This window comes from Trachinotus anak, unplaced genomic scaffold (assembly GCF_046630095.1).
Source record: "Trachinotus anak isolate AG129_WGS33_773 ecotype Australia unplaced genomic scaffold, CSIRO_AGI_Tana_v1 ptg000012l, whole genome shotgun sequence".
NCBI lineage: Eukaryota > Metazoa > Chordata > Actinopteri > Carangiformes > Carangidae > Trachinotus > Trachinotus anak.
In genome coordinates this window covers 7,220,420-7,246,758 of record NW_027273863.1, presented here as the reverse complement: position 1 = coordinate 7,246,758, position 26,339 = coordinate 7,220,420, and the positions used below count along the sequence as shown (strand labels likewise).

The 26,339-nt window shown below is 40.0% G+C and overlaps 1 protein-coding gene across 2 annotated transcripts; it reads left to right on the top strand.

Annotated features, from left to right (window-relative positions):
- Positions 1 to 765: 765 nt before the first annotated feature.
- LOC139629601 (unconventional myosin-VIIa-like) lies at positions 766 to 25,367 on the top strand. 2 transcript variants are annotated; one of them, XM_071492321.1, is made up of 50 exons: positions 766 to 852; positions 1,074 to 1,110; positions 1,375 to 1,476; positions 1,608 to 1,760; positions 3,313 to 3,381; positions 3,484 to 3,599; positions 3,720 to 3,847; positions 4,010 to 4,152; positions 4,991 to 5,104; positions 5,210 to 5,363; positions 6,646 to 6,722; positions 6,805 to 6,924; positions 7,120 to 7,262; positions 7,351 to 7,561; positions 7,652 to 7,787; positions 7,879 to 8,045; positions 8,357 to 8,497; positions 9,189 to 9,347; positions 9,568 to 9,660; positions 10,010 to 10,104; positions 10,331 to 10,403; positions 10,501 to 10,602; positions 10,933 to 11,049; positions 11,181 to 11,414; positions 11,533 to 11,787; positions 11,874 to 12,029; positions 12,473 to 12,541; positions 12,627 to 12,751; positions 13,053 to 13,179; positions 13,449 to 13,568; positions 13,826 to 13,999; positions 14,100 to 14,327; positions 15,738 to 15,905; positions 16,050 to 16,167; positions 16,558 to 16,684; positions 16,791 to 16,957; positions 17,119 to 17,300; positions 17,763 to 17,872; positions 18,122 to 18,276; positions 18,598 to 18,751; positions 18,867 to 19,022; positions 20,547 to 20,652; positions 21,285 to 21,398; positions 21,730 to 21,817; positions 21,896 to 22,002; positions 22,106 to 22,291; positions 22,493 to 22,609; positions 22,699 to 22,782; positions 22,987 to 23,106; positions 23,266 to 25,367. In XM_071492321.1, the coding sequence occupies exons 2-50, from the start codon at positions 1,099 to 1,101 to the stop codon at positions 23,356 to 23,358; spliced, it is 6,465 nt and encodes a 2,154-aa protein (XP_071348422.1). In that variant the 5' UTR covers positions 766 to 852; positions 1,074 to 1,098; the 3' UTR covers positions 23,359 to 25,367. The 2 variants fall into 2 exon arrangements, with proteins under 2 accessions (XP_071348422.1, XP_071348421.1); XM_071492320.1 differs by having other exon boundaries at positions 11,530 to 11,787.
- The last annotated feature ends 972 nt before the right edge of the window (positions 25,368 to 26,339 follow it).

The following is a 26,339-nucleotide window of genomic DNA, read 5'->3' as shown; positions in this document are numbered from 1 at the left end:
TTGTGGTTTTAAAGTACAACTCTTGACTGTCACTGAAGACAACAGTGAAATTTGCAGTTTATCGAATTTCTTTTCTCATTCATTACTGAATGATCCACAACTAAGGAATCCCTGTGGTATATCACACAGACCACAGCTGGAATGATGACAGCCACGCAGAGGTGATCTCAAAGTCCCTTTGGCCCTAAATCTGGTCATTCCTCAATTCGAAAGATGGTTAATCTCATATTCACATCTCTATTGCAGAGACAGTCCGTGAGATGCTCTGTAGTGTCTCCTGTGACTCACAGCCCAGGTTCAAAGTCTGCGGATAAATGCATTATAACATCAAATGTCTGACCCTGGTGAATCTACATCAAGGCCATTTGTATAAAGTGTTGTTTAACATATATTTATTGATGTGCTTATATGCTTTAAAACAGTTTCAGAATTATATTTGAACATGACTGACACTAATTGTTCATATCAGACTGTTTCAGAGGATTGTCTTGCAGATTTACCCCCAGCAGAACAAACAGGCACCACAGATACAGATACAAGCAAAGGCAGTAAAACTTTAATTACATTCTAATGATATTATTGTAATTTTAAGGTAGAAGAGCTCCAAACAGCCCAACATGGCCAAGAAGACACCTCCAAGATGACATGACAGATAATCACCTCTGCGTATGTGATCAGTTTCTCTTCCTATTCAGTTCAAAGTCAAAGTGCCATAAAAAGATTGTGTCATTGGAAGGAGAGCTGTGTTTCCTTCTCCTTCACACCGACACAGAGTCAAGAAGGCGTCGAGACAAACTGCGGCTCCTCGGCAGGCTGGACGAGTGGGGAATGAATGAAGGTTGCTGTTAAAAGGTTTGTTAGGTAGATCTCTTTATTCTTTTGTCTGTGTTACATTAAATGCTTCGTTATTCTGGCACCTATGTGCACCTTAACTTAGTGAGCTTTAACAATGCCACAAAGAGAAAACCTTGACTTTTAAGCAAGAAGGTGTTGCTGATCATGATTTGGTGGAGTCATTCAATTGCCCTTTTTTTTTTGAAATTTCAACTCATCATATGGATTTCTTTGTTTAGGCAGTAAGAAAACTGAAAAGTGGTGATGCTGAGAAAGGTAAGGCTGAAGAAAAAAACCAGACTGTGAAGTTACAATTATTGTCTTTTTATTAATAAGGTTATTATTTACCAAGGAGCATTATGTCATTTGTTTGTTCCTGAAACAAATGTCACAATTCCTTGCAGTCATTCATTCAAGGAAATACTGGGAACTCATAAAAGTAATCCCATCATAAATTCCTTATTCTGAAGGACAATAAAAGAGAAACTATATGTTAGTGGTTATATTTATTCATATATTTACTAAGTTTTGTGTGTTCAGGGGGATTGGGTGTGGGTGGACTCTGACATCGGGGTGCCCATCGGCGCCAGGGTCAAAGTGACACGAGCTGGTCATCGGTTCCTGGTGGACGATGAGGGAAAGGTAATCACCTGCTGCCGGGCGGTTTTAGAGCAGAATGAAACAGTTGAAGTGTCTTTCACATCAAGCGTCATAAAAACAGTTTCGTCCTGGGATACTCTGAAACGCTGTGACTTTATTTCTGACTTTACCAGGAGCATAGTCTGTCCCAGGAGCAGGAAGCCTCTCTCAAGCTCATGCACCCTACATCAGTGGAGGGTGTGGACGACATGATCAAACTGGGTGACATGACCGAGGCCGGCCTCCTCCGAAACCTGCTGCTCCGACACAAACAAGGACTCATCTATGTAAGGCCCTATCTGTAACACACACGGAAAAATACTCAGTATATTCCTCTGGCCTGACAATATTTTAAGTTCTATACTGTACACACACACACACACACACACACACACTCACACACACACACACACACACACAGCCAGTATATAGCAAAAGTTTACAGATTTTGTTTAGAAGAGAGAAGAAGTAAATACAGTACTGCGTTGCTACTTTTTATTTCATGAATTTAAAAAAGAGAGAAAACAAATCTAAAGTAACTGAGGCATGGTGTACTGCTAGCTGTAATACAAATTGCCCCTCGGGGGTAATAAAGTCTACCTTGATCCTTGATGTGCAAAAGTTTGGGCCCCTTAGTCAGTACTCCGTGACCCTCCCTTTGGCAAGTATCACAGCTTGCTAAGATTTTCATAGCAGCTATGAGTCCCTCTGTTCTTGGTTTAGAGATTTTCACACCACTCTTCTGCAGATCTCTTCAAGCTCTGAGATATTTGGGTTTAGGTTTTGCAGTGCGGCCGTTCCAAAAGCTTCAGCTTGTGCTTCTTGGAGTAACTCGTGGTGGATTTTGAGGTTTGCTTTGGATCACTGTCCTGTCATATGAGCCAGACTCTTTTCAGCTTCACTTTCTGCAGGACACTTGTTTCCAGACTTTGCTGAGATTTAGTGGAATCTATTCTTTCCTTTAGCTGTCACACAACCCCAGAGCAGAGTATTTCATCAAATGCTGCTCCATTTTTATTCCAAACACACCTTTGGTGATTGTTGCCAAAGAGCTCAGTTTTAACTCCCTCTGTCCACAGAGCTTGTTTCCCACACGACTCTGGCTCATCCAGAAGTTGCTTTGCTTTCGACTTTTGATGTTTTTAGACTTTTTAAGATGAAGCTGCAGGTAAGGTGACTCTTACATGTGGACCCAGTTTGTGCACCAACGCTCCAACAGTGAAGTGTGCACCGTTGTTCCTGTGTCAGCAAAACCTTCCTGCAGCTCTTCTGCAGGCGTATGGGGACGTTTGTTTCGCCAAAGTGCAGTTTTATCTCTTAATCTTGTCCTGACTTCCACAGTTCCCCTTAACTGCCATTTCTTAGGTCTCTTTTTATTGCCTCCACTTCTTTGGAAACCTCACTTCGGAACATTTGCACCATTTTCTACCTTCAACAGAAAATATTTTTTCTTTTTTATCTGAAATCATTGGAACGTGTTTGACAACAAAATCTTAACTCAAACTCAATCAGCTGTGTGATACAGTTCAAAGCTCCAGAAAAAGCTAGTTAGTGTCCCTTGGGGTAAGATATTTTTTTCTGAAATGACTCCAGACTTGCTAAGGTGAAGAACTGAATTTCATGCTCAACTAGGTCATTGTTACTGGAACATATTGCTGCTGAATTCATCAAATATGTCTTTTGCTCACTGCTTTTGGCATGGCCTGATACCACAAGGGATAAGTAAGGAATGAATGAAAGCCCTTTTAGAAACTATGACACTGTAGAACTTAATATGAGACCAATGGAAATTATTTTAACCAGACAGTCTTAACTGTCTTGTTCAACATTTTTTTGTAGACCTTCACAGGTTCAGTGCTGGTTGCAGTGAACCCGTACCAGGATTTTCCGATATACTCAGCTGATCAGGTGAGACCTGCTTGAATTAACATCACAATACAAGTACAAGCTGAATCTCTTCATAAACAGTCGCAGTGATGTGTTTCTTGTGTGCGCTGTGTTGTCCTTCAGGTGAAGTTGTACCATGGTCAAAAGCTTGGGGAACTCCCGCCGCACATCTTCGCCATCGCTGAGTCCTGCTACTTCAACATGACACGCAACCAGAGGAACCAGTGCTGCATCATCAGGTCAGGACAGACAACTCACAGAGGCCTCTTAACTGTGGCCTGCAAACAGCCCTGAATAGAATAAATGTTGTTGGGTAATGCTTTTCAACCTCTAAATCGTTTCTTGTGCTTTAATCTCAGTGGGGAGTCAGGAGCCGGGAAGACGGAGAGCACTAAGCTGATCCTGCAGTACTTGGCAGCAGTCAGCGGGGAGCTCTCTGAGCAGAGGATCGAACAACAGATCCTGGAGTCCAACCCAATATTAGAGGGTAAAATTGTTCTTCAGTTGAGCCAAAACACACCTAGAAATGAGCCTACACCATAATACACATAAGATAAGAATAATTATTTAAGAATCCAGTAATGACAAACTACATACACAGAGTAAGACCAGAAATAATCAGTGTCAATCTCTGTCCTGTTTCATTCAGCTTTTGGAAACGCTAAAACAATCCGCAACGACAACTCCAGTCGCTTTGGGAAGTACTTGGAGATCTTCTTCAATAAGGACGGAGTGATTGAAGGTGCTCGCGTGGAGCAGTATCTGCTGGAGAAGTCTCGTGTCTGCCATCAGGTGAGCCAGCTGCGTCCAAACAGACCTGGCTGTTATCTCTCCACAGGGCAGGTCTTTACAGTAAACTTGTAAAAGCACAGTTCGCTGTCTGCAGTAGGTCTTGTTATATAAACATGCTATCAGTGTGAACAAGGGCAACAGGCTCTCACTGGCCTACAGAGGAAACACCCTGTCGTCTCTTTGAGTCAATGTATTGAGAGGGAAAAATACATGTGAAACAGTGCTTTGCTCATTTCTCTCTGTTCATTTTCGCAGCTGTGATCTCTTTTCAATGCCTTGAGTTGGTTGACAGTGTTAATGTATGTGAGAGATGGATGGCCTGTATTGTCTGTCTATTGTCTTGCCCAATGAGGCGTAATCAGTATATGTGACCAATTGCTTTACTTATTTGGGCAGGTTTGATAACAATGTAATGTGATGTTTGCCCTTATTTGTTATCAGTATTATAGGTGTGAGTTGCAGCCATGTGCTTAGCTATACTTGCTCTGACAGATACTGTGATCTGTTGCTGCTATTTGATATAGAAGTGAGAATTATATTTACCTTATGCTACAGTTATGGTGGTACGTGAGTGGTAGCATTATGATAGGTGAAGCCAATTCTTACCCCGTGTATATATAGATATATTTTCTTTATTTTTTTTGCCTATAATTTTGTCTTTGCTGTTCGTAGTTTTATTGTTTTCTTCTTATTATTATTTCTTCTTCTTCTATCCCTTCTTTCATTTATGTCTTTGTTCTGTGTGATGCTACTGTTTTAGCAATAAAAAGTGAATTACAAACACCTTTAGTTTATCTTTTTGTAACAGTAGTACTCAATTCTTACCCCTCAACCTCAGGCACTGGAGGAGAGAAGCTACCACATCTTTTACTGCATGCTGAAAGGAATCACAGCAGAGGAGAAGAAAACTCTGAGACTTGGAAATGCCAAGGAATACAAATTCCTTTCTAAGGTATTACAGTACCTGTCTGCGGCTCGTTTTGTTGCATTAATCAAACAAATTACATATTGTCCACATGCTGTAAATAATCGAAACCTTCCCTCCTGTGTGCTGCAGGGTGACCGCATCGTGTGTGAAGGCAGGGACGATACCAAAGACTACAGTCGCATTCGCTCTGCCATGAAAGTCCTGACCTTCTCCGAAAACCAGTGTCAGGAAATCTTCAAGCTGCTGGCAGCCATATTACACCTGGGAAATGTCTGCTTCGAGGGTGAGTGGATGCATTTTGTATAGTTTGCACCTATGTTTTTTTTTTCACTTGAGTTTAGTTAATCAGTTAATTTATTTAATGTCGAGAGAGTGACAAAAAAAAATGCTGGAAAAAAGAGACACATGGTGCTGAGCTACAGAGCAAAATATAATTGGTGTAACCAGCAGTGGAATAAGTCAGACTCTGTACTTGACAATATCAATGTAAAATGCTCTATTACCATCAAATGTTCTGCATTCATAAAGATACTTTAATAAAAGTACATGAATATTAGCAGTAGAACTTACTTAAAATATCAATAATAAAAGAACTCTGGGTCCTATCAGTATTATATTACAATCTTTTTATTATACAATTGGATTATTTTTAGTGGTGCATTAATGTGTCAGCAAAATTTCATGTTGCAGCTGGTTGAGCTGGAGCTAATCTTAACTTGTATTTTGTCAAAATAATAAAGTAACTACAAAGTAAGGACTAAATAAATGTTCTGGAATATAAAGATCAGTATTTTCCTCTGAGATGTATTGGAGTGCAAGTACACTCACTGTCCACTTTATTAGGAACACCTGTACACCTGTTCATTCATGCAATTATCCAATCAGCCAATCATGTGGCAGTAGTGCAATGCATAAAATCATGCAGGTACAGGTCAGCAGCTTCAGTTAATGTTCACATCAAACATCAGAATGATCCGTGACTCTGTGACTTTGACTGTGGCATGATTGTTGGTGTCAGAGTATTTCTGAAACTGCTGATCTCCTGACAACAGTCTCTAGAGTTTACTCAGAACAAAAATACGTCCAGTGAGCAGCAGTTCTGCAGACGGAAACACCTTGTTGATACGAGTGGTCAGAGGAGAATGACCAGACTGGTTGGAGTTGATAGAAAAAGCTACAGTAACTCAGATAACCACTCTTTACAACTGGGGAGGTGAACAGAAAAATATCTCAGAATGAACGAACCTTGAGGTGGATCAGCAGAAGACCACGTCAGGTTCCAGGTGTGGAGCAGAATCCCACAGGAAGATTTCCAACATCTTGTGGAATCAGTGCCACAAAGAACTGGGACTGTTTTGAAAGCAAAGGGAGACCAGTATTAGTATGGTGTAGCCCGTTATCATAAAATGTAAATACAATAAATTGTACAGTACTTAGTTACACTTATATCACACATTTATTTACACTGTATATGCAAAGTTCATTGTAATATAAATTCTTAGGATTGACTTCTTTAACAAAATGAACTGTTAGTTTTGTTACAACCGATCTTGTATTCCCATCAGGCACCACTCAAAACAACCTGGAGACCAGTGACGTCAGCAAGTCGGAACATTTCAGCGTGGCAGCGTCTCTGCTGGAGGTGGGTTTCCTCATCTATCAAGAGATCATTTGTTCTACAGCATTGAACAACATTAAGTTTTTATGGCGTCTGCTCTCTGCAGGTGAAGAAGTCTTCTCTGGCGACGAGTTTGACCCACCGTTCCTTTATGACCAACAGAGAGAGGGTGACCAAACCCCTCAGCTCAGAACAGGCCGCCGACTGTAGAGACGCCTTTGTCAAGGTAATGAAACTGAGCCACCAGCAGTAAATCAGAGTGTTGTGTATTTCCTTATTGGATCATGGCCTTAGATGACACATGTTGATTGCTGTGTTACACAGTATGAGGAAGTATATCTGAATCTGAAGCAGCCGTTCCATCTCAGCTTAAAATACCCCAGAAGACTGAATTACTTGTGATCTGTGTCTCAACCCTCAGGCTATCTACAACAAGCTGTTCATATGGATCGTTGGGAAAATCAACAATGTCATCTATAAGCAGTTGACTAAGAGTTCCCCGACTTCCTACCTGTCCATCGGCCTGCTGGACATCTTTGGCTTTGAGAACTTCATCACAAACAGGTGCGGACACATCCTTCTGGCTGAGTGTATCACAGCTCTACAGATACTTAAAGCTGAACACATACTGTATAACCCTGTCATTTTACAGCTTCGAGCAGCTGTGCATTAACTTTGCCAATGAGAAGCTCCAGCAGTTCTTCGTGCGTCACATCTTCAAGCTGGAGCAGCAGGAGTACCTGAAAGAGGATATTTTGTGGAATAACATCAGCTTCAGTGACAATCAGAACATCCTGGACCTTCTTGCTGGGAAACCCTGCAACCTGCTGGCTCTGATTGACGAGGAGACCCATTTTCCAAAGGTTGGTCTATCATACTGTGGTTTGATTTGTAGTTTTATTTGATCCTTTTACTGTAAAATAATCTTCTAACTGAAATCTGGTGGGTTACAGGGCTCAGATATCACCATGCTGAACAAGATGAACCAGCAACACACCGGGAACACGACCTACATTGCCTCAAAGAGTGAATATGACACAAACTTTGGGATACAGCACTATGCAGGCGTGGTGTACTATGACTCCAGAGGTACACAAACAATTTGCAATTAGTCCGACTAAAGACTAAACGTTCTGCTACCAGATACCCAGTAATAAACAGTTTCTTATCTTTTGTGAAGGGTTCCTGGAAAAGAACAGAGATGCCGTCAGTTTTGACATAATCAAGACGGTTGAAGTGTCCACCAATAAGTTACTTCATCAGATATTTGAGAGTGAGCTTTCAGTAAATGAGGTGAAGATGGCGAACAACAAGAGGGTCATCATGACACCCAAGAGCTCCCTACGGGTATGAACATAGAATCTCATCAAGAGGTCTTTTAGTTTCAAATTCCTACAGATATCTCTTCTTTTCTCCAGTGAAATATCATGTAAAAGTCATTTTCAAATGTAGCAAAGCGATCTCTACTTCTCACCTGTATTGCAGATTTTTCACTTTTTCATACACAAAACAACACTTCAAGAAGCGATTATAGATTTATTTGCTGTCTGCTTTGGGATACAGTGGGCATGCATTAATAACAACATTGGTGTCAGAGTTGTCACTGTGTTACTGTATGGCCATGGTGAGTTTCTGTTTCCTCTCTATCATCTGTGCAGGCCCAGCCTGACAAACGTAAACAAGTGCCAACGCTGAGCGGTCAGTTCCGTCAATCTCTGGACTCCCTCATGAAGGCTCTGTTTGTCTGCCAGCCTTTCTTCATCCGCTGCTTCAAACCCAACAACGACAAGCAGTCTAAGGTGAATGACAAGAGCAACTACTGCAGTATGGAAGTCCATAATAACACATAATGGTTGCTATGTGTAGAATATTTAAACATAACTCTATCACTGAACAAAAACTCCATTTCATGCAAATTAAAATTTACCCTTAACATTGTTGTTTCCTGAAAATTACGACAACGTTACTATGGTTATATCTCCACCACCTGCATCTGTTAGAAGATGATTAAGTACATTTTCCAATCAGCCCTCCATATTGTCCACCATCTGCCCTTGCACTGATTAAACAACAATCTCTTCCTGTTATTTGCAATAAACCAGAGCAAATTTCCTGCAAAATATAACCTGCTATCACACAGTGCAAAGTAGTAAATGGGACGCTTTTCTCACCCTTTAAAATTGTTGGATTGATCACCATGACACTTTGTACAAACACCTGTGAACCCCAGAGAATGAACCGCACTACAACTACTACTACTACTACTACTGATCCCCTGAGACGTCTTATGTAGCACCAGTACCATTGTTATAGAATTTGGTTCACATTTTCATGTTCCCCACAGGATGAATTGTAATAAGCATGACCCCTTAAATTTTCATTTAGCACCATCATCTGGTCAAAATTTAGATTTGAAGCAGTAATTGTGCTGAAGACAAAAATGCTAATCAGGCCTACAATTCACCACCACTTGAATCTGTTCTCCTCTAGGTGTTTGACAGAGAGCTGTGTATGCGTCAACTGAGATACTCCGGCATGATGGACACCATCCGCATCCGGAATCTGGGATACCCCATTCGTCACACATTTCAGGAATTCCTGAGGCGCTACAGGGTCCTCCTGAAGACGACCGTCTGTGACCCCAAAACTGTTAGTCATGATGTAGTCCTGCTGATGATCATACCTGACGTTAACTGCTGGTTTCATAATATCTCTGTCATATTTGTGGAACTGAAAATGTTCTTGCTACAGTATGTGTCACTGTGACAGCCAGATGAACAATAACTTGCTCTTGTCTTTCCCCTGGAGGAATTTGGGCTGTCGTTAGACTTTCTTCAGCACTCAGATAAAGACTTTATTGTCTCTCCAGGAGACAGCTGCTGCCTGTTGTGAAGCCATCTGCAAGACAGTGATTAAAGGGGACGGCGAGTGGAAAATAGGCACGACCAAGATTTTCCTGAAGGTGCAGAAAACTCATAATTCAAACTATGTTGTACCACAGCTTTTCTCAAGATACAAGATGTAATGATGCAGAACAACACTACTGCAGATTAACAGTGAACAGTATTAACTGGCACTGGTGAAGTAGTGTCAGTATTATGAACTAGATCCAGCATCTGCTGTTGACATTACAGTCTCTCTTTTGTGATTTTTGCACTGTTCAGTTATTACTGTATGCTGCAGTTGACCATGATCTAGTTGTTTCTTATGAGACTTGGATAATTTAATCTTGGAACATTGTGGCATCTGACTTTAAGGATTTCCTGGACACATCAAGAAATGATAATTTGTCTTTGTTCATGCTTTTTCAGGATGCTCATGATGCCATCCTGGAACAACTGAGGGAACAAGAACTCAGCAGGATAGCTGTGGTGATCCAGAGGGTCATGCTCGGACACAAAGACAGGTGCAGCTTCTGAGAAGAGTAAAGAGGGGATGAGATCATGACCTGAAAAATGAAAGAGGTCATGGGCAGAGTACATTATTAGAGATGTATTATTATTATTATTGGCATATGTGTTCCAAAAATCAAATAGGGTGTAATCAAAAAAGACATATGGACAGTTGTTGGTTGATGAGTATTTTTTTTAATCTATTCATTCCTTAAAGACTTTGCTTCACCTCTTTTCTAGAAAGTCTTTTCTGAAGAAGCGAAGGGCAGCTGTGGTGTTGCAGAGGCGCTGGAGAGCTTACATAGAAAAGAAGGTGCTAAGAAAAGTCTAATGCTTGATAACATTTTATATTAAAGCATTATCCCAGGTTTGGTGACTTTATTCTTTGTTTCCACTCTTGCTCCAACTAGCTCAAGCACGGCTATGAACGGCTGGCATCAAAGATCCGTGGTCGTAAGCAACAGTTACGGTACCAAAGACAGAGAGCTGCATCAATCATCATACAGAAACAGGTATGTACTGTGGACACTGTGGTTTAACTTAGAATGAACATATAATGTGTCTTTTTATTTTTAAATGTTCCGGGTTAAAAGTTAATGCGTATATTGTAACATATGTTTATCATATGTTTTTTTAAAATGAATTCCACATGTGTTATTAATGTGTTTCAAATGCATCTCAAATTTTATATTAAAAAAAAAAATTTAGCCTTTCTTTTTTAATGTTATATGTATTTTACACCTATTCTGCTTATTATTATGGAGAAGCAGAAACTAATGTTCATTAGGCATCACAAAAAAAGATTAATGATAAGATAATTAATAAGTGCTGATGAACTGTAGGTACGCGGCTACCAGATGAGGAAGGGCTGGAAGAAGAAGAGAGAGGCAGTCATCCTGCTGCAGGCTTACACCAGAGGACTCCTGGCCAGAAGAGCAACTCAAAAGTTGATGAATGATGTGAGTTCTGCAAGTCACTCTGAAATGATGAATGTCAACAAATAGGTGTAGGCTGTTGTAAAAGGTTGTCTGTAAAAGGTTGTCTCAACGCTTGTCTGTCTCTCTCCTCTCTCCTCTCAAACCCCTCACAGGCCTTCAACTTACGCCTGGAGAAAGAGAACCAGGAGAAACTAGCCTTGGCGCTTCAGAGGGAACTGGAGGAACTTGTCACCAAGTCTGAGATGGAGCTGAAGCCAGAGTCGGAGGTGGAGCTGGAGTCAGAGTCAGGCACTGACCAGGACTCAGAGGAGACCTCATTTGATCTCCAGCCGACACCTGCTGTGGAAGAGGTGGAACAAAAATCTTCAGGATCAGATGAATATGAGGTACGCTGATAGTTCTGTCAAAATCTGCTAAATTGACATTAACAAATGGCTTATGTTTTATCTTGCATTTTTTCATTTCCTGAATAAATCTGTGATTTCTTTTCTGACTGGCAAGAAGGAGCGAAACATGCCAGAGCCAGCAAAGGAAACCTCATTGGAGACCTCAGGGTTGGATTTGGAAATCACTGCTCCAACATCAACCAACCCAACCCCGTCGCTGGATGAAGAAGTTGATGAGTTTGATGATGACGACAAGGAGTTTTCATTCTACAAGTTCAGTGTCATTCACTTCCAGGGCAATGCTACTCACACGCATGTCGCCCAGAGACTCAGGCAGTCCCTTCTGCAGCACGACGATGAGGCTGATGCACTGGTAAGAAGACAGAGATTAAAGACAGGCAGCTTTCCTCTTTCTGTCAGCTCCAAAACTTTCTCATTCTCATTCTCATTCTCCCCCAGGCCTGTCTGACTGTGTGGTGGATTATTCTGCGCTTCATGGAGGACATACCAGAACCAAAATCTGTGGATGCCATATCTCAAGCATCCAGCACCATCTCACACAATCTGCCTCAGAGGCAGGGCAGGAGGCTGAGCAACCTGGTGGGACTTGACCAGGTAAAGATCAAGAGAAAGAATAACACTGCATTTCACTGCCACACAGGATTAATAGCGGTTAGCAATACTAGATGCCATAATGAATGATAAGTCTTCACTGAACATTTAAATTACATGGATTTTGTTGTCTGTATCTATATCTATATTCCTCTGTGGCAGGTCACTGTTTTACTGTATTCAGCAAAATTTTTTTTAAAAAGTGTAAAAGTACTTAAAGCCTCTGTTATAGCATCTGTGCCATGAGGGACTGAAGCACTCATTATAATTAGCATTATAATCAGTTGTTAAAAGCAACCTGTGAACCAGAGCTACAGTATAGTAGCAAACCAAATATACTGACCTAGTTCTATTTATTTTCTGCTGCTGCTTAATACAGAAGATCAGCTGAGACTCAAACATGAGCCATCAGTCTTCCCTCTAATTATCATGTCTTCTCTGAACAGAAAATACTGAGGAAGAACAAGAAAAAGCTCGGAGGTGGAAACAGAAGAGCCTCTGCGATCCCTGAGGAGGTCAGGACCAATTTTCACTACGATTTTTATTATTCTGTCTGTGGTGTCGTAAGATAATTGTTCTCATTGTTGTCAACTTAACCAGCCGGAGAACTTGACAGAAGACGAAGACATTTTGATTGGAGAAGGCCCGACACTGGATCGGCCTCTTTCATCCCTGGAGAAGCTGCACGTTATTACTGGATACGCTCTATCGAGACGAGACATACGGTAAAACTGGACTCATTATTCATGTGGGGAAAACAAACATAGATGCACTTGTCTGTGTACAGTGGAGATACAATGCACCAAGCATATATTTGTATCAGAAAAAACACACTTGAAAATAAGCCAAGCTGAAAAAATAATCAAATTGTATGTAGATAATGCTTTTATTTTGAATGTAGCTTTAAAACATTTGCGTTATATTAATCCAGTATTTGTCTGTAATTACAATTTAATTTGTCTGTAAATACATTCAACCACATTTTCTACACTTTGTAAATCTTGTTACAATCATGGTTCCTGCTAGGGATGAGATTTACTGCCAGATCTGTAAGCAGCTGATGAACAACAAGAACAGGAAGAGCCGTATGCAAGGCTGGACCCTCCTCTCCATCTGTCTTGGGATCTTCCCTCCAACAAACCAGTTCATGAAGGTCAGTCTGCAACTAGTCATCCAGTAATAAAGAATTTCTGATGTAACCAGACCTGGTTTCCTGTCGATGAGTCACTGTCTGTGGTTACTTCTGCTTTTTTTTGGAAATAATTGAGAAAACTGTGAAAACTGTGTATTGATGTAGTCAAAGTCGTAAAGTTAGAAGAAAATTGGGAAAATTAAACTGTCTTCATCAGGTGCAGAAAAAAATGGGTTTATACTTTTCATGATCATCATCTTAACCCTGTTTTTCTCAACCCCATTCCACAGTATTTGGAAAGCTTTTCCCACAGAGGGCCAAGTGGTTATGGGGTATATTGTGTTGAGCGCCTGCATCGTATAATAGCCAATGGAGAAAGAAAAGAGTTGCCCTGTTGGCTAGAGCTACAGGTAAAAATACCTAAATCCATTTTGCTCTGTTGTTATGATGACTTTTTGTCAGCATTTTCTCTACTTGGCGCTGACATTAATTTCTTGGCCAGATTTATTGTTGGATTTTCTGTCATCATTATAAGTCTGACAAATCTCAGTGTTGTGACAAATAGCAAGACACGGAATCCGTCACTTCAGTCAGCTGTGAAATTCCTAATTATTGGATTACTTTCTTGATTTCAATCCAGTCTCGTCTTCCTTCTTTCCACTGACAGGCTGCCAAGTCCAAGAAGCCCATAGATGCGTGTGTGAGTCTAATGGATGGCCGTACCATCAGTCTGCAGCTGGAGTCAGCCTCCACCTCTGCTGAAGTCTGTCAAGCTGTGGCTGATAAGATTGACCTCAAAGACACCTATGGATTCTCCCTGTACATCAGCTTCTTTGAGAAGGTCAGCTTTACTCACACTCTTAAAAAATCCAAAACCGTTCTTAAGCAAAATATTATAGAGAACCGCATTCATTCAAACTCTGTTGGTCTTTCATCTGCAGATGTGGTCTTTGGGCAGCTGTGGAAGGCATGTGTTGGACGCAGTATCCCAGTGTGAGCAAGAGATGAAGCGGCAGGGCAAAGAGGAGAAGGACACCCCCTGGAGTCTCTCTGTCCGCAAGGAACTGTTCACACCCTGGCATGACTGCTCAGCAGACCCGATCAGCACAGATCTGATTTACAGGCAGGTCATCACGGGAATCAAGTCAGGAGAGTACGTCAGTGAGAAGGTGAGGCTCTGCAGGGAAACAGCTTAGTTTACTTATATTTAAGCCACATACTCAACATAACTTCATTTCTAATGTTAAGCTACTAGACAAATGTGAAAGAAACAAACATTTGACTAGTCAAAGTGTTAATTAGCATTGCAAAAGTACAAAACTGGTTCTACTTACTGTTTTACTAGCTTTGAAGTAACTTTGAAGTGCTAAGTGACAGTGCTAAGAGGCCTATCAGAGGTCTATCAGAAAAATTATATAAAATACCAGTTTTCCCCATATTTTTTCCTATGGTTTTGCCTAAAGTAATTTAACTCTTACCACTTGGAACAGTCTTGGCTCTGGTTGGGTGGGTTGGTTAAGGGCAGAACAACTGACTGTCAATCTGAGTAATGGCTCATGGGTAATCAGCTTTGCTTGCAATATGAAACTTAAAGCTGCTATGATCAATATTTTTCTATCAACAATGGGTCAAATTATAATATGTAATGTGAAGGGGGTGACTCATAACGACAAAGCCACAAAGAATTATTCCCCAACTCAATGCCTTCCCTCAGCTCTTCAGAGCACTTTAGCCTCTTTTAGCTCATTGTTTTGGTTTAATGTCCCACAACTTTACTGTTTTGTGTAACTCTCACAGTTCTAATCAGCATTGTTTCCAACAGTGATAATACCACTGTACGCTAGCTGCTCAGCTTCAAAAGACAAAGTTAGCAATTCCCTCGTCAACATGGTGGAACATTTAGCAGCTAAACAGCCAGAGCGAGGGAACGACATAGAGCTAAAAATATAGTAGAGTGAATATTAGATTTACATTTGTCAGCTGGACAGAAACATAACTCCAAATAAATGCTAATTCTGCTCCTTATCTGCTGGATGTGTGGATAAGCAACTGTCTGTGAACATGGTGATAATATGTGAGAGATGTGTTCACAGCTTGTTTCTGCAAATACAAAAAATGTGGTTTTGCTTTCATTAAGGTGACATTAAAATTTTATTTAATACAATAAAAACAAATTTGAATGAATAAAAATATTTAGATAAGTCATATCAAGATTGCATAAAATCAGGTAAGAAGCCTAGAACACCATTTTAAAAGAAGTGCTGCAGTGATAAACAAGCAAATGCTTAAAGATTAAAAGATGTTAGCTTTGGTAGTTGTTTTAGTTGAGTCTCTGCTGACACGACTCCAGATTAAAAAGATGTTACATATGTAATTTGTTGGTAAGCTGCAGCAAATATTAATGTCTTGAATACCAACAGTATATAAAATATATAGACTCTTAAAGATCACCTTGTAGTAGAGTTTTGGTCAACACCTTTCCTATTGTATAATGTTACATGATATTCAGTCCAAAACAACAAAAATAATAAACCAATTTATGTGAACTGTGTCTAATAAAACATTTATGTAACTCTCAGGAGGATGAATATGTCCAGCTGGCAATGAGGCACTATTACATCAAGTTTGGCTCTGCATACAACAAAGACAATGTCCAGAAGGTGGTTGAGGAGTGCATCGCCACCACACTTATCGAGAGCAAATCTATGACAAAATGGATCCAACTCATCAGCGGAGCACTTTTACAGGTACCGTGCCATGCAGTCAAACAAAGAGGCAAAAGGAGCTGCTGTGTGTGTTTTATTAACTTGTCTAGAGCCTGAAACATTTTAATTTTTTTTTTTGTTTTATGTCACACCTCACAATAATTCTTACATGCTGATCTTATACAGGGTCCGTATGCCAAGGGGAGGCAGAGCACAGAAAGCGTTAAAGGGGAACTGGTCGACTCTGCCCGGCAGAAATGGCCGCTCCACTTCTCCAAGTTTTATGAGGTCACAATGATATCAGGTCAGTCAAGATACAGCTTTTACGTGCAGGATTTTACAATGCAAAATTACATTTCCTCAGTGCTAGGGAGGTCTTGATATCCATATGTATTTGTGCCTTTATGACCTAAAAACTTTATGTTTATTAGGGTTTATGGGGGTTTTTTTTCAACACTGTAAAAGGCTAAACAACTTATTCCCAGTGCAACTGGGCTTGTAGATGAATTTTGCCATGTAATGCAGGTGATATGTCGAATATGAAAGTGTTGTCATATATTTTTACTGTAATCCTGTAAAGTACTTGTATATAAAATTCCCCTTTGAATTTGGATTTCCAGTTACAATTAGAGAAATGGAAAACAATTTATAACCCTGCTCCTGAAACACTAGTAATTCCCACATCTATCCACAGGACCTCCTTTGCCCAAAAGCAGGTTTTTTGTGGCTGTAAACTGGAGCGGCATCTTCTTCATGGATGGAAGAGAAAAGAGACTGCTTGAGCTCCCTTACCTTGCAGTGAAAGAAGTCCCCAAGATGAGGTATGGGTAGCTTTTTAATGTGTAAATTTACTCCCTTGCAAAGCATTTTGAATTGTGTTTTCAGAGAATCGTAGAAACAAAACTCTTATATTGAAAATCTCTCTAGTGACAGCCAATTCAGTGCCCAGTCAGTGAGCTTGGCCACCGTCAGAGGAGACTTTGTCCTGAAGTGTGGGGAAGCTGTGGACATGGCTGCACTTATAGAGAGTAACATGGAAGGGCTGAGACAGCACTCAGTGTATGCAGTGGCTCAGACGGATACCTCTAAACCAGGTATGAGTTAGCAGCATGTACAGTATGGGATAGCAAGCTCACACACAACTGTGCATAGAACAGCATAAACACAAATAAAAATGCTTTTGTATGCATTTATGTACTATGGAGAAAAAAAACTTCTACCAAACATGCCTCTCTGTCTCTCTGTGCTCCTGCAGATGACCCCATGCACCTGGTTTGTAAACAAGGCGACCTGCTGCTGGTGGAAAAAGATGAAGAATATTCTCCTGAGGATAACTGGATCAAAGCAACTAACCAGCGGACCGGTAGCAGCGGTGCAGTCCGTAATGATACAGTGCAGTTTCTGCCAACTCTCACCAGGCCCGATGAAGAAATCCTGGTAGAGTTTCCTCTTAATTTTCTTTTATTCTTTATTTGGTATCATGTTTTATGACAGAAGTGGGAGACAGGAAGAGATGTGACAGATGACAGATGCAAAATGAGTGAGTAAAAGCAGAATAAGGTGATCATAACATTAGAACAGAGTGACTGGCATATACATAGAAATAATAATAAAGACGGAGATACAAGATATATACATATATATATATATATATATATATATATATATATATATATATATATATATAATTGCAATTGTTGTTAGTGTTCACAGAAAGTGACAATACATGAAAGAATTCAACTTTCACAACTGTATAAGTTATATGCATCAAATTAGCGGTATTCATGACAACAGAATTGTCTTGAGTAAGTTTGCCATACGCACCAATGGACCCATGTGCATGATGTTTCATATGAGCCCCCTAGTGGTGTCACTGATAAACTGCCTCTGACCCTTCAGGAGCTGCTCAGCCCAGGCTCGAGGAAATCGTCAAGCACACAGGGCGCCGCACAAAGAGAAGAAACTGTGGCTCCTGTCTCTTTAAAAGAGTTTGCACTTGAGAATTTCAGGTAATAATATTTCAAGAGTAACTTTACAATTTGGGGCTTTTAAAATGTTGAATATTCATCTCATATTAAGTTTGCTTCTAGATGTGGTTGTTAATGGAGTTGAAACAGCAGTGATGCTGAGCGTATTTCAACAAAGACATCATACAATTATTTTAACTTGGCTGCCAGATTGTTTTAAATATTATAAAAACACTCAAGAGGCAAGCTGTGTCATTTCACTGCTCACACTGTGGTTCCTGCCTGACACAGGCCTGCAGGTAAAGACATGGGTCGACTGGGTGCGTCCAAAGGCGTCGGTAGGGAGAAGCTGTGGATTAGTTCCAGAGAACCTCTCAAGCAGCCGCTGATGAAGAGTCTGGTCCGCAACTCTGAGCTCAGTTCCCTGGCCTGCAACGCATTCATTGATATCCTTTGAGAAATATACATTCCTGTTTCGGATGGAGCAGTTGTGGGTTTTGTTTCACACATGTTCCTTTCATTAGAGGATACTGAAATATTTTTATCTCGATAAAACCACAGGGTCCAGGTTGTGTAAAGGGATTTAGACAGTGTTTATTCTGTTGCCTTCGTATCTCAAATCTAGAAACATCTTATATTAAAGGTGTGTTTAGTCACCTTTATGCCTCACAATATTGTTCACCAACAAATTGTCTATATGGAATAGGTAAAGGGACCCTAGTCTAGGGTTAATACAGTGTGTGTGAGTCCTTGACCTAGGCTGCTACCTATCCTGAAGTACATGGGCGACTACCCCATCAAACACTCTCGCAACACTGTAGAGCTGACTGACCAGATCTTTGGTCCGGCCACCCAGCATGAAGCCCTGCAGGATGAGATCTACTGCCAGATCATGAGACAGATGACCAGCAACAACAACAGGTGCTTCCTCAGTCTGCTCGTCTGTTTTTTAAAGGATTCAAAGAAAAGTCAAAAGCTAAAATACTCAATCCTCTACACTTTCTTCTGCCCTCTCTCTTCCCCCAACCTCTCTCAGGTTGAGCATGGAGCGTGGGTGGCAGCTGATGTGGCTGTGTTCAGGCTTGTTCCCACCCAGTAAGAATTTGATGAGCCACACTCAGCGCTTCCTGGAGTCGCGGCCCAGAGACCCGCTGGCTGCCGTTTGCCTGCAGAGGCTGCAGGGGATGTGCAGGTCAGGCTGGACAGACAGAAATGAAAAATCATAGATCACATAGCCTGGACGAGGTGTTGGTTAGTGGTCTTTAAGTCAAACATGTGGAATGAAGTCTGGAAAAATCAAGACATATTGGAGATATAACAGATAGTGGAGATGACAGATTTGTAAAAAAAAAATATATATATATATATATATAAATATATATATATATATATATTTATATATATATATATATATATATATATATATATATATATATATATATATATGTATATGTATATGTATATATATATATATATATATATACATATATATATCAGGAATATAAAGTCTGAGTTAATTGAAACATCATCATCAAACATCATCAAAACCGAAAAATTAGTGGTCCATATGTAGGTGACAATGATGTTATTGAACTGGTTAAATTGTAATAAAATGTATGTCTTTAGCTTTCGTATCATTTTAAAGGCGTATGTAAAACAATCTAATATTAAGTTTAGCTACAAAATTGATGGACTCACAAGTGAAGGATATTTAAAAAAGAATAGTTGAGGTTGATGCAAAAGACACTGAGATGTCTACCTAGTATAGGTCAAACACAGGATCCTACGTGGATCCTACAGGGTCTCTCCAGGTCTTGGAAACTCTTAAAAAGCAGTGACCCTAAATAGTCTTCAATTTAACTTAGAAACTCTTAAATATTCCCACCTTTAGCGGTGACATGTTTCTGTATCCGACTGCAAGCTGTCAGGAGACATTAAACACCTCGAAACTAAAAGTGAGATTGTTGTGATAATGAATTTGTGCTGCAGGAGTTTCAGTCAGCACCATCAGACCTGCAGCAAACACTATCGCTACTGATGCAGTAACTAATTCATTTCCTTCAGCTCTATTGTATGCCATTTATCCAGTACCAGGTCACATTCATTTAATTGTATAATTAGCTATTAATACCTTTATTTTACATTTATTAAATTATATTCTACGCCTCTCTTTCTTAGACTAGGCCGTATCTTTGTGAACCCTGCAGAAACATTCCTAATGTTACTTGGTAGCATCTTTCATCAGACATCATCTGGGTTAACTTTTCAAACCGGAGCCTAAGACGACATTATACAGCTGCTGTCACAGGTTGAATAGTTCTTCTCATGAGTAACTACACTTCATGTGTGAAATTGTTGGAGTGAAGTTGAAATATTCTCTGTGATACAGTCAGACAAAGTGGAATGAGATGATTTTTACAACCTCAAAGTTAGTTGAAGGGATAGAATTAGAATCAAATAAGTTCCTAGTTTGAATCTTAGCAGCGACTGAATCCTTCATTGTCAGATGTAATTGAAATACCACTGAATTCATAGCACTGAAATATTTTAAGATGAAAACCATCTAGTTGAATTTATCTGGTCTGAATTTCTCTCCTTGGACTTTTTAATAGTCAATTTCAAGTTGTGCAATTTGGAAAAACTTTATTTCAGGTTATGTGTAATATTTTTGGATGTGTTTATAATATTAATTTATCTGAGTGCTTTGTTCCCCCAGTAAGGAGCCCAGGAAGCTTCCTCCCCATCTGGTAGAAGTGGACGCCATCCAGCAGAACAGCACCATGATCTTCCATAAAGTCCATTTCCCAAATGACACAAGTGATGTAAGACACAACACTCTCCTCTTAACACTGACAAAAGATGTCCATTAGTCTGCAGACTCTCAGCGCTGCTTTAGCTCTTTGACAATTGATTATGACACTTATATTATGACTCCTGTCTGCTCACTAATGGAGGGAGGCTGGAACTTAACTGAACTGTTTCTAACTTTGTTTTTTTCTCATTTTCAGCTCTAGTTCTGTCTTTTCTTTTGTCATTGTGTTGTTGTTGGTATCAGTTCTTTATCTAATCAAAGACATAAGAAAACACACATTTCCTCCATATTATTGTTTTTAACCTGAGGCTCCAATTTTTTTTCAAAATTAAAGGAACACCTCAACATTTTGGCAACACTTTTTGAGATGAGAAGCTCAACACCACTGCCAGATATGCCATGTTATGTAATTATGAACTTGTAAGCAGCCGCAGGCTAGCTTAGCTTAGCACAAAGCTTGGGAACAGGGGGAGGTGGCTAGCTTGGCTCTGTGTCCAGCTTCATATTCACAACACAGATGTGGGAGTGGTATCTGTCTTCCTCTGGACAAAAAGTGCATATGTGAAAACGTCAAACTGTTCCTTTAAGTTGGATTTCATTAGACGTTACATTTTGACTTCTTGCTCTCCCTGTGTTGTGCAGATATTCGAGGTAACATCGACAACCACGATGAGAGACCTGTGCTCTAGTGTTGCCGCTCATCTCAATCTGAGCTCGGCTGACGGATACGGCCTCTACCTGAAAACATCGAAAAAGGTGGGGCTGAGAGTTATTCCTGTCCCTAAGAGTTAGTTTCATTTTGATGTGACAGAAAAAATGAAGATGTAATTGGATATATTGATTCGTGTGTAGCTGCAGGCAACATTTTGTGGTTCGGTTTCCAGAGATAAAATGACTCATTTTAATGTAGAAAAAAACAGTTGAGACATACATTTTAATTTCTGTTCCACTTGTAAGTTTAAAATCTGTTTCACAAATCCTGATTGGAATATCCAAGCATAACATATGATAGCTTCTTGTATGCTGAAAACCTACTTGGCAATGAACCAGATTCTGTTTCTGATTATTATCATTTTTTTATTCTTAGGTCACGAGCTTGGATGAGCAGAAATATTTCTTTGACAGTTTAAGGCAGACTTCAGACGCCCCTAAGAGAGCAAAACGAGTGAAAGAAAGTACGGCATCATGCTTACACCTTCAGTTTTTATATGTCAGTGCATTTTCACATTTATAATTCAGATTTTGTTTCCCAGGCAACCAGGCCAACGTTCCCTACTTGGTGATCTTGAAGAGGAAGCTCTGGTTCAATGTGAGCCCGGGGAAAGACCAGATCGCAGACCTCACCTTCCATTTCCCACAGGTGCAGTATCCAACTTACAGCCAAACGCAGTCAGGTGGCTTTTCACTCAGTTACAACAGGCAGAATCGTCGTGATGCAAATCCTCTGCTCTGCTTCCATGTAGGAGCTGCCTAAGTACCTGCGAGGGTACCACAGTTGCACCAAAGAGGACATGATCAACCTGGGTGGGCTGCTGTTCAGGTGCCACGTCGATTCAGACAGGTCACAGTTTGTCATGATCCCCAAAATGCTGAGGGAGCTGGTTCCTGCTGACAAGATAAAAATCATGTCCAGTGAAGAATGGAAGAAGGTAAAGAAAAATGTACAGAAATGTACATGTGTTGATCTTTGTTTTATATAAAAATGGGAAAGGACCAGGAGAGAGCGGGAGAAAGCTTATACTTGACCAGCCAGCCTTGACTGTAAGCACTGTCAAGCTTATACTTGACTGGTTCCTGTGCAGGGGATGTTCACTGAGTATTTTTCTCCTGTATTTTTCTCCCACTTGCAGCACATCATCTCCTCCTACAACAAGCAGAGTGGCATCACGGTGCAGGAGGCCAAAATCGCCTTCCTGAGAGCCATTTCAAGCTGGCCGACCTTCGGCTGTGCCTTCTTTGAAGTTAAAGTGAGTTGTCAGGATGAAGTGAAAGCAAAGTTGGCAGACAACAAATTGAGTGAACAGTTTTATCATATTAACTTTGATTTCATTTGCAGCAAACGTGTGAATCGAGCTACCCAAACCCACTTTTGATTGCCATCAGCAAGCAAGGTGTCAGCTTAATAAACCCAACGACCAAAGTACGTACAGTAATTAACCTTTTTTAACACATATGTACTTGCTTCCTTGTTGGTGTCAGTATACATTCATTCATGTAAAGAATTGTATTTCAATCGATTATTCTGGTCTCGTCTGTCACATTTCATCTCACTTTATTATATCCTGCTGGGAGTTGTTTTTATTGGTAACAAATCATTCTATATCGATGTAAATATGTCTTATAGGAGCTGCTGGTCATGCACCCGTTCAGCCGCATCAACGAGTACTACAGCAGAGGCAACTTTTTCCAGATGACCATCGGCACCCTGGTGAAAGGATACAACTTTGTGTGTGAAACCTCACAGGTGAGGGGCCGGCCCTTTAAATTTGATTTTATATATTGTCAAACTATTTCTTGCAGAAGAGAACGATACATGTTATTCTGTAAGTCAGTCTGTCCACATGTGTTAATGAAGCCATTTAAGAGCGGCGATTTTAAAGACGTCCTTTTCCTCCCTTTTCAGGCTGACACAATGGAGGACCTTCTTAGATCGTACATCAGCATGTACGAGAATCAGAAACAGGCCTTTAGACCAAGGAACCACATGTTTTCCTAAAACTTCAAGGACAACAGAACTATAGACTGAACCGCTGTGATTTATATGCACTCTTGATTGATCTCTTTACATTCATATATTTGAATCCTTTACTTGACAAAATTTTCTGTACTGCAGATTATTTGAGTCCTTTTTCTCCCTAGGATATTTATTAGTGACCATTGAGTCACGGAGCAACAGACGCATCGTCCTGCTTCATCTTTTTGTCATTTTGGCTTAATTTGATGTTTTTGTGCTGAATTACAGTTTTTCTGATTCTTATTACACATTTTCATTACACATAGTCTCATCGCTCTCAAATTCAATTTTAAATTCAAGAAAACACTACTTTTCTTTATTTTTTATTTTTGTCTTGTGTCAGTACGATGAGGGTTTCTCACACGTTGTTATTCAGTGGACCTACAGTACTCTGCTCACTGTACACATGTAGGTCCAACTAACTGAACTATTATGGTGTACCTACGGCTTAAAATTAAATGCAAAGTTTAGGTTGAACCCTCAGACTGAACAGTATATGATTTTACCTGAGAGTGAAAATTCACTTCATCCAGTTCCAATCGGCTCAACCACACCATTTTTTATGGACATTTGTGATTTTATCATTTTAGGCAGTTGTAGGAAATTGTGTACATTTCTGATTATTAGTATTTTCCTCTGAGTAAGTTCAGCTACAATATTGAAAGATAATTTTCTGTTCATGCCTAATGTTTACAATATTTATAATTAATGTTTATTAATGCCTCAAAGCAATTTCCTCAATAATGTAAATATGTTCATACATATTTGTGAAAAGAACATACATAGGCCCTGTGCTGCATGTATTTTGGTGTACATACATGATATCATTTAATAAAATACAATAATCTACAATAATGAGATAAAACAAGTTTTGATGTTTGATTGATGTGTTGTTGGACCTGGTGTGTACTGTGACTGAGGTTTTACTACAGCCCCGGTATGGGTCATGCCAAACTGAATATTAAGGTTTATTGTATTATTGTCATGTGTTGTTTTACACAGCGGAGCTTTCTCCTTTCCAGTAAAATGTTCAGGTAAATGCAGCAGCCGCCAGCAAACAAAGAAATGAGTCAAGTGGAGCAGAAGTGATTTTCACAGCAGCCATTTGACATGTTATGCAGAAACCACACAGGTGTGATTAATAACATGAATTATGGCTGCGTTCCATTTAGCCCCGCCTCCTCGTGGTTGTGCACATGCTGGCATGGCTTACTGGGACACCTGAAAGGAGCCGTAATTACTGTGATGAATGGCAGGTCAAACTGTCAGCTGTCTGCTGTGAGGAGGGCCAAATAAGGCTGAGATGACAGGGGGATGAAAATAGTAAAAAATAAATACTTACATTTATAGCATTCAAACTGTATCCAGTAACATGTTGTAACATGTTGTTTCCTGGGACACACTGCGAGAGTTCTGATTTAGCAGATATACTGTTGCTCACATGCCTGCCAGCTACCATTAGATCATCAGCGAGTGCTTGCAGTTAGTTTGTGTGAATCAGACGCTTTTGACTCTGAATAAAGGGTGACTAATTGGATTCAGTGTGTTTTCTCACTTGTACCTAAATGTGCTTTTGTCTTGCAGTTAAAAAAGTCCTGCCAACATCCTAACTGTCATAGTGTTCATTATTTTACTCTTTACAGGCCCATGTTTTCTAAATTAATCACCTTCTGTACTCCATTCATTCTTTTTTTCAAAATGTTCAGTTACATATACTTTGGCAGTCTATGTCTACAAATATACTTTATATATACATTTATTAAAATTCAATTACCTCATTCATGTAGCTCAATAACAATTATTTGGCAACATAATTATATAATAACAATTATATTAGGGTATTATAAAACTGTATATAGCATGCATATATTTTGGTACTTTGCATATTCCATTTTACAATCTTGCACTGCGTCAGAAATTACACTCATTTACTGACATCTGCAAATGCAACTGAAACAGTGTTTATAGAAACACAGTCTCCACTTCTGTATTTACTCTCTGAAACTTGCAGTGTTGGAGTTTATTTACCCTCCAAAAAACTGTGCAATTGTATATCTGTGTCTTTACCTCCTTACTTTCACTTTATTTTCAGACTTTCATTATTATTTTTCAAAAGGCCGTTATTGATGTAGCCCACGGTTGTGTGTCTTATACACAAGCTGGAGGCAGTTTCAAAATGTCAGCCAACACTCCCAGTTTTCCATCAGACATTTGATGCTCCTGGAACGTCCTGACTGCTGCTTGAATATCAGGCACCTGTCACCTCTCTCCTCATAACACAACTCCAATTTCATACCTGAAATGACATCACAAAATGTGTGACTCTGTGTGTGTTCGCGTGCGCGTAGTAGTGTAATGTAGTAGACTGCTTATACAACCCTCCTCATTGCCTGTCAAGACTATTGCTGTTACCATGGAAACCATGTGACCAAAAAAATCAGGTTACCATGGGCAGGTGCATATGAGGTGCAGTATGACCGTTTGTGCCTCAGTCTGGTTCCTGATGCAATCTGACTGCAAGTGGAGCAGGGGTTTGACAGACAAAAGACCCTCTAACACTGTGCTTACTGTGACTTTGACTGTTCATTTGAACAAATCAAAATACATTAGAATTAACTTTTCAGATATTAGAGGTTAAACATCTTTTCTAGCTGGGAAAGACACACATACAAACATAGTCTGTGTTTCACTAAATGTGTTATAATGCAAAGTGAATTCATTACATCTGAAGAAAGGATTAGATTAGAAAGCAATGTAAGAATAAGATATAGGCCAAACATTCAACTGTTTGGCCTACACACTGTCTCTCTCACCCTCCCTCTCCCTCTCTCTCTCTCTCCTCTGTGTGTGCGTGTGTGCACGGGTATGTGTGTGTACTGTGTTTTGTGTATGCTGCCCTACAAGAAGGCAAAGGCATTTTGATGCACTGCACCAAATTTGGAACAAAAGACCCTATAGCCCAG

Bases quoted from the DNA above. Each gene is read 5' to 3' on its own strand.
- LOC139629601 (XM_071492320.1), top strand. The intron at 5,364-6,645 runs GTGAGTGGATGC...TATTCCCATCAG, and splicing joins GGGAAATGTCTGCTTCGAGG to GCACCACTCAAAACAACCTG. The intron at 7,788-7,878 runs GTACACAAACAA...TCTTTTGTGAAG, and splicing joins GGTGTACTATGACTCCAGAG to GGTTCCTGGAAAAGAACAGA.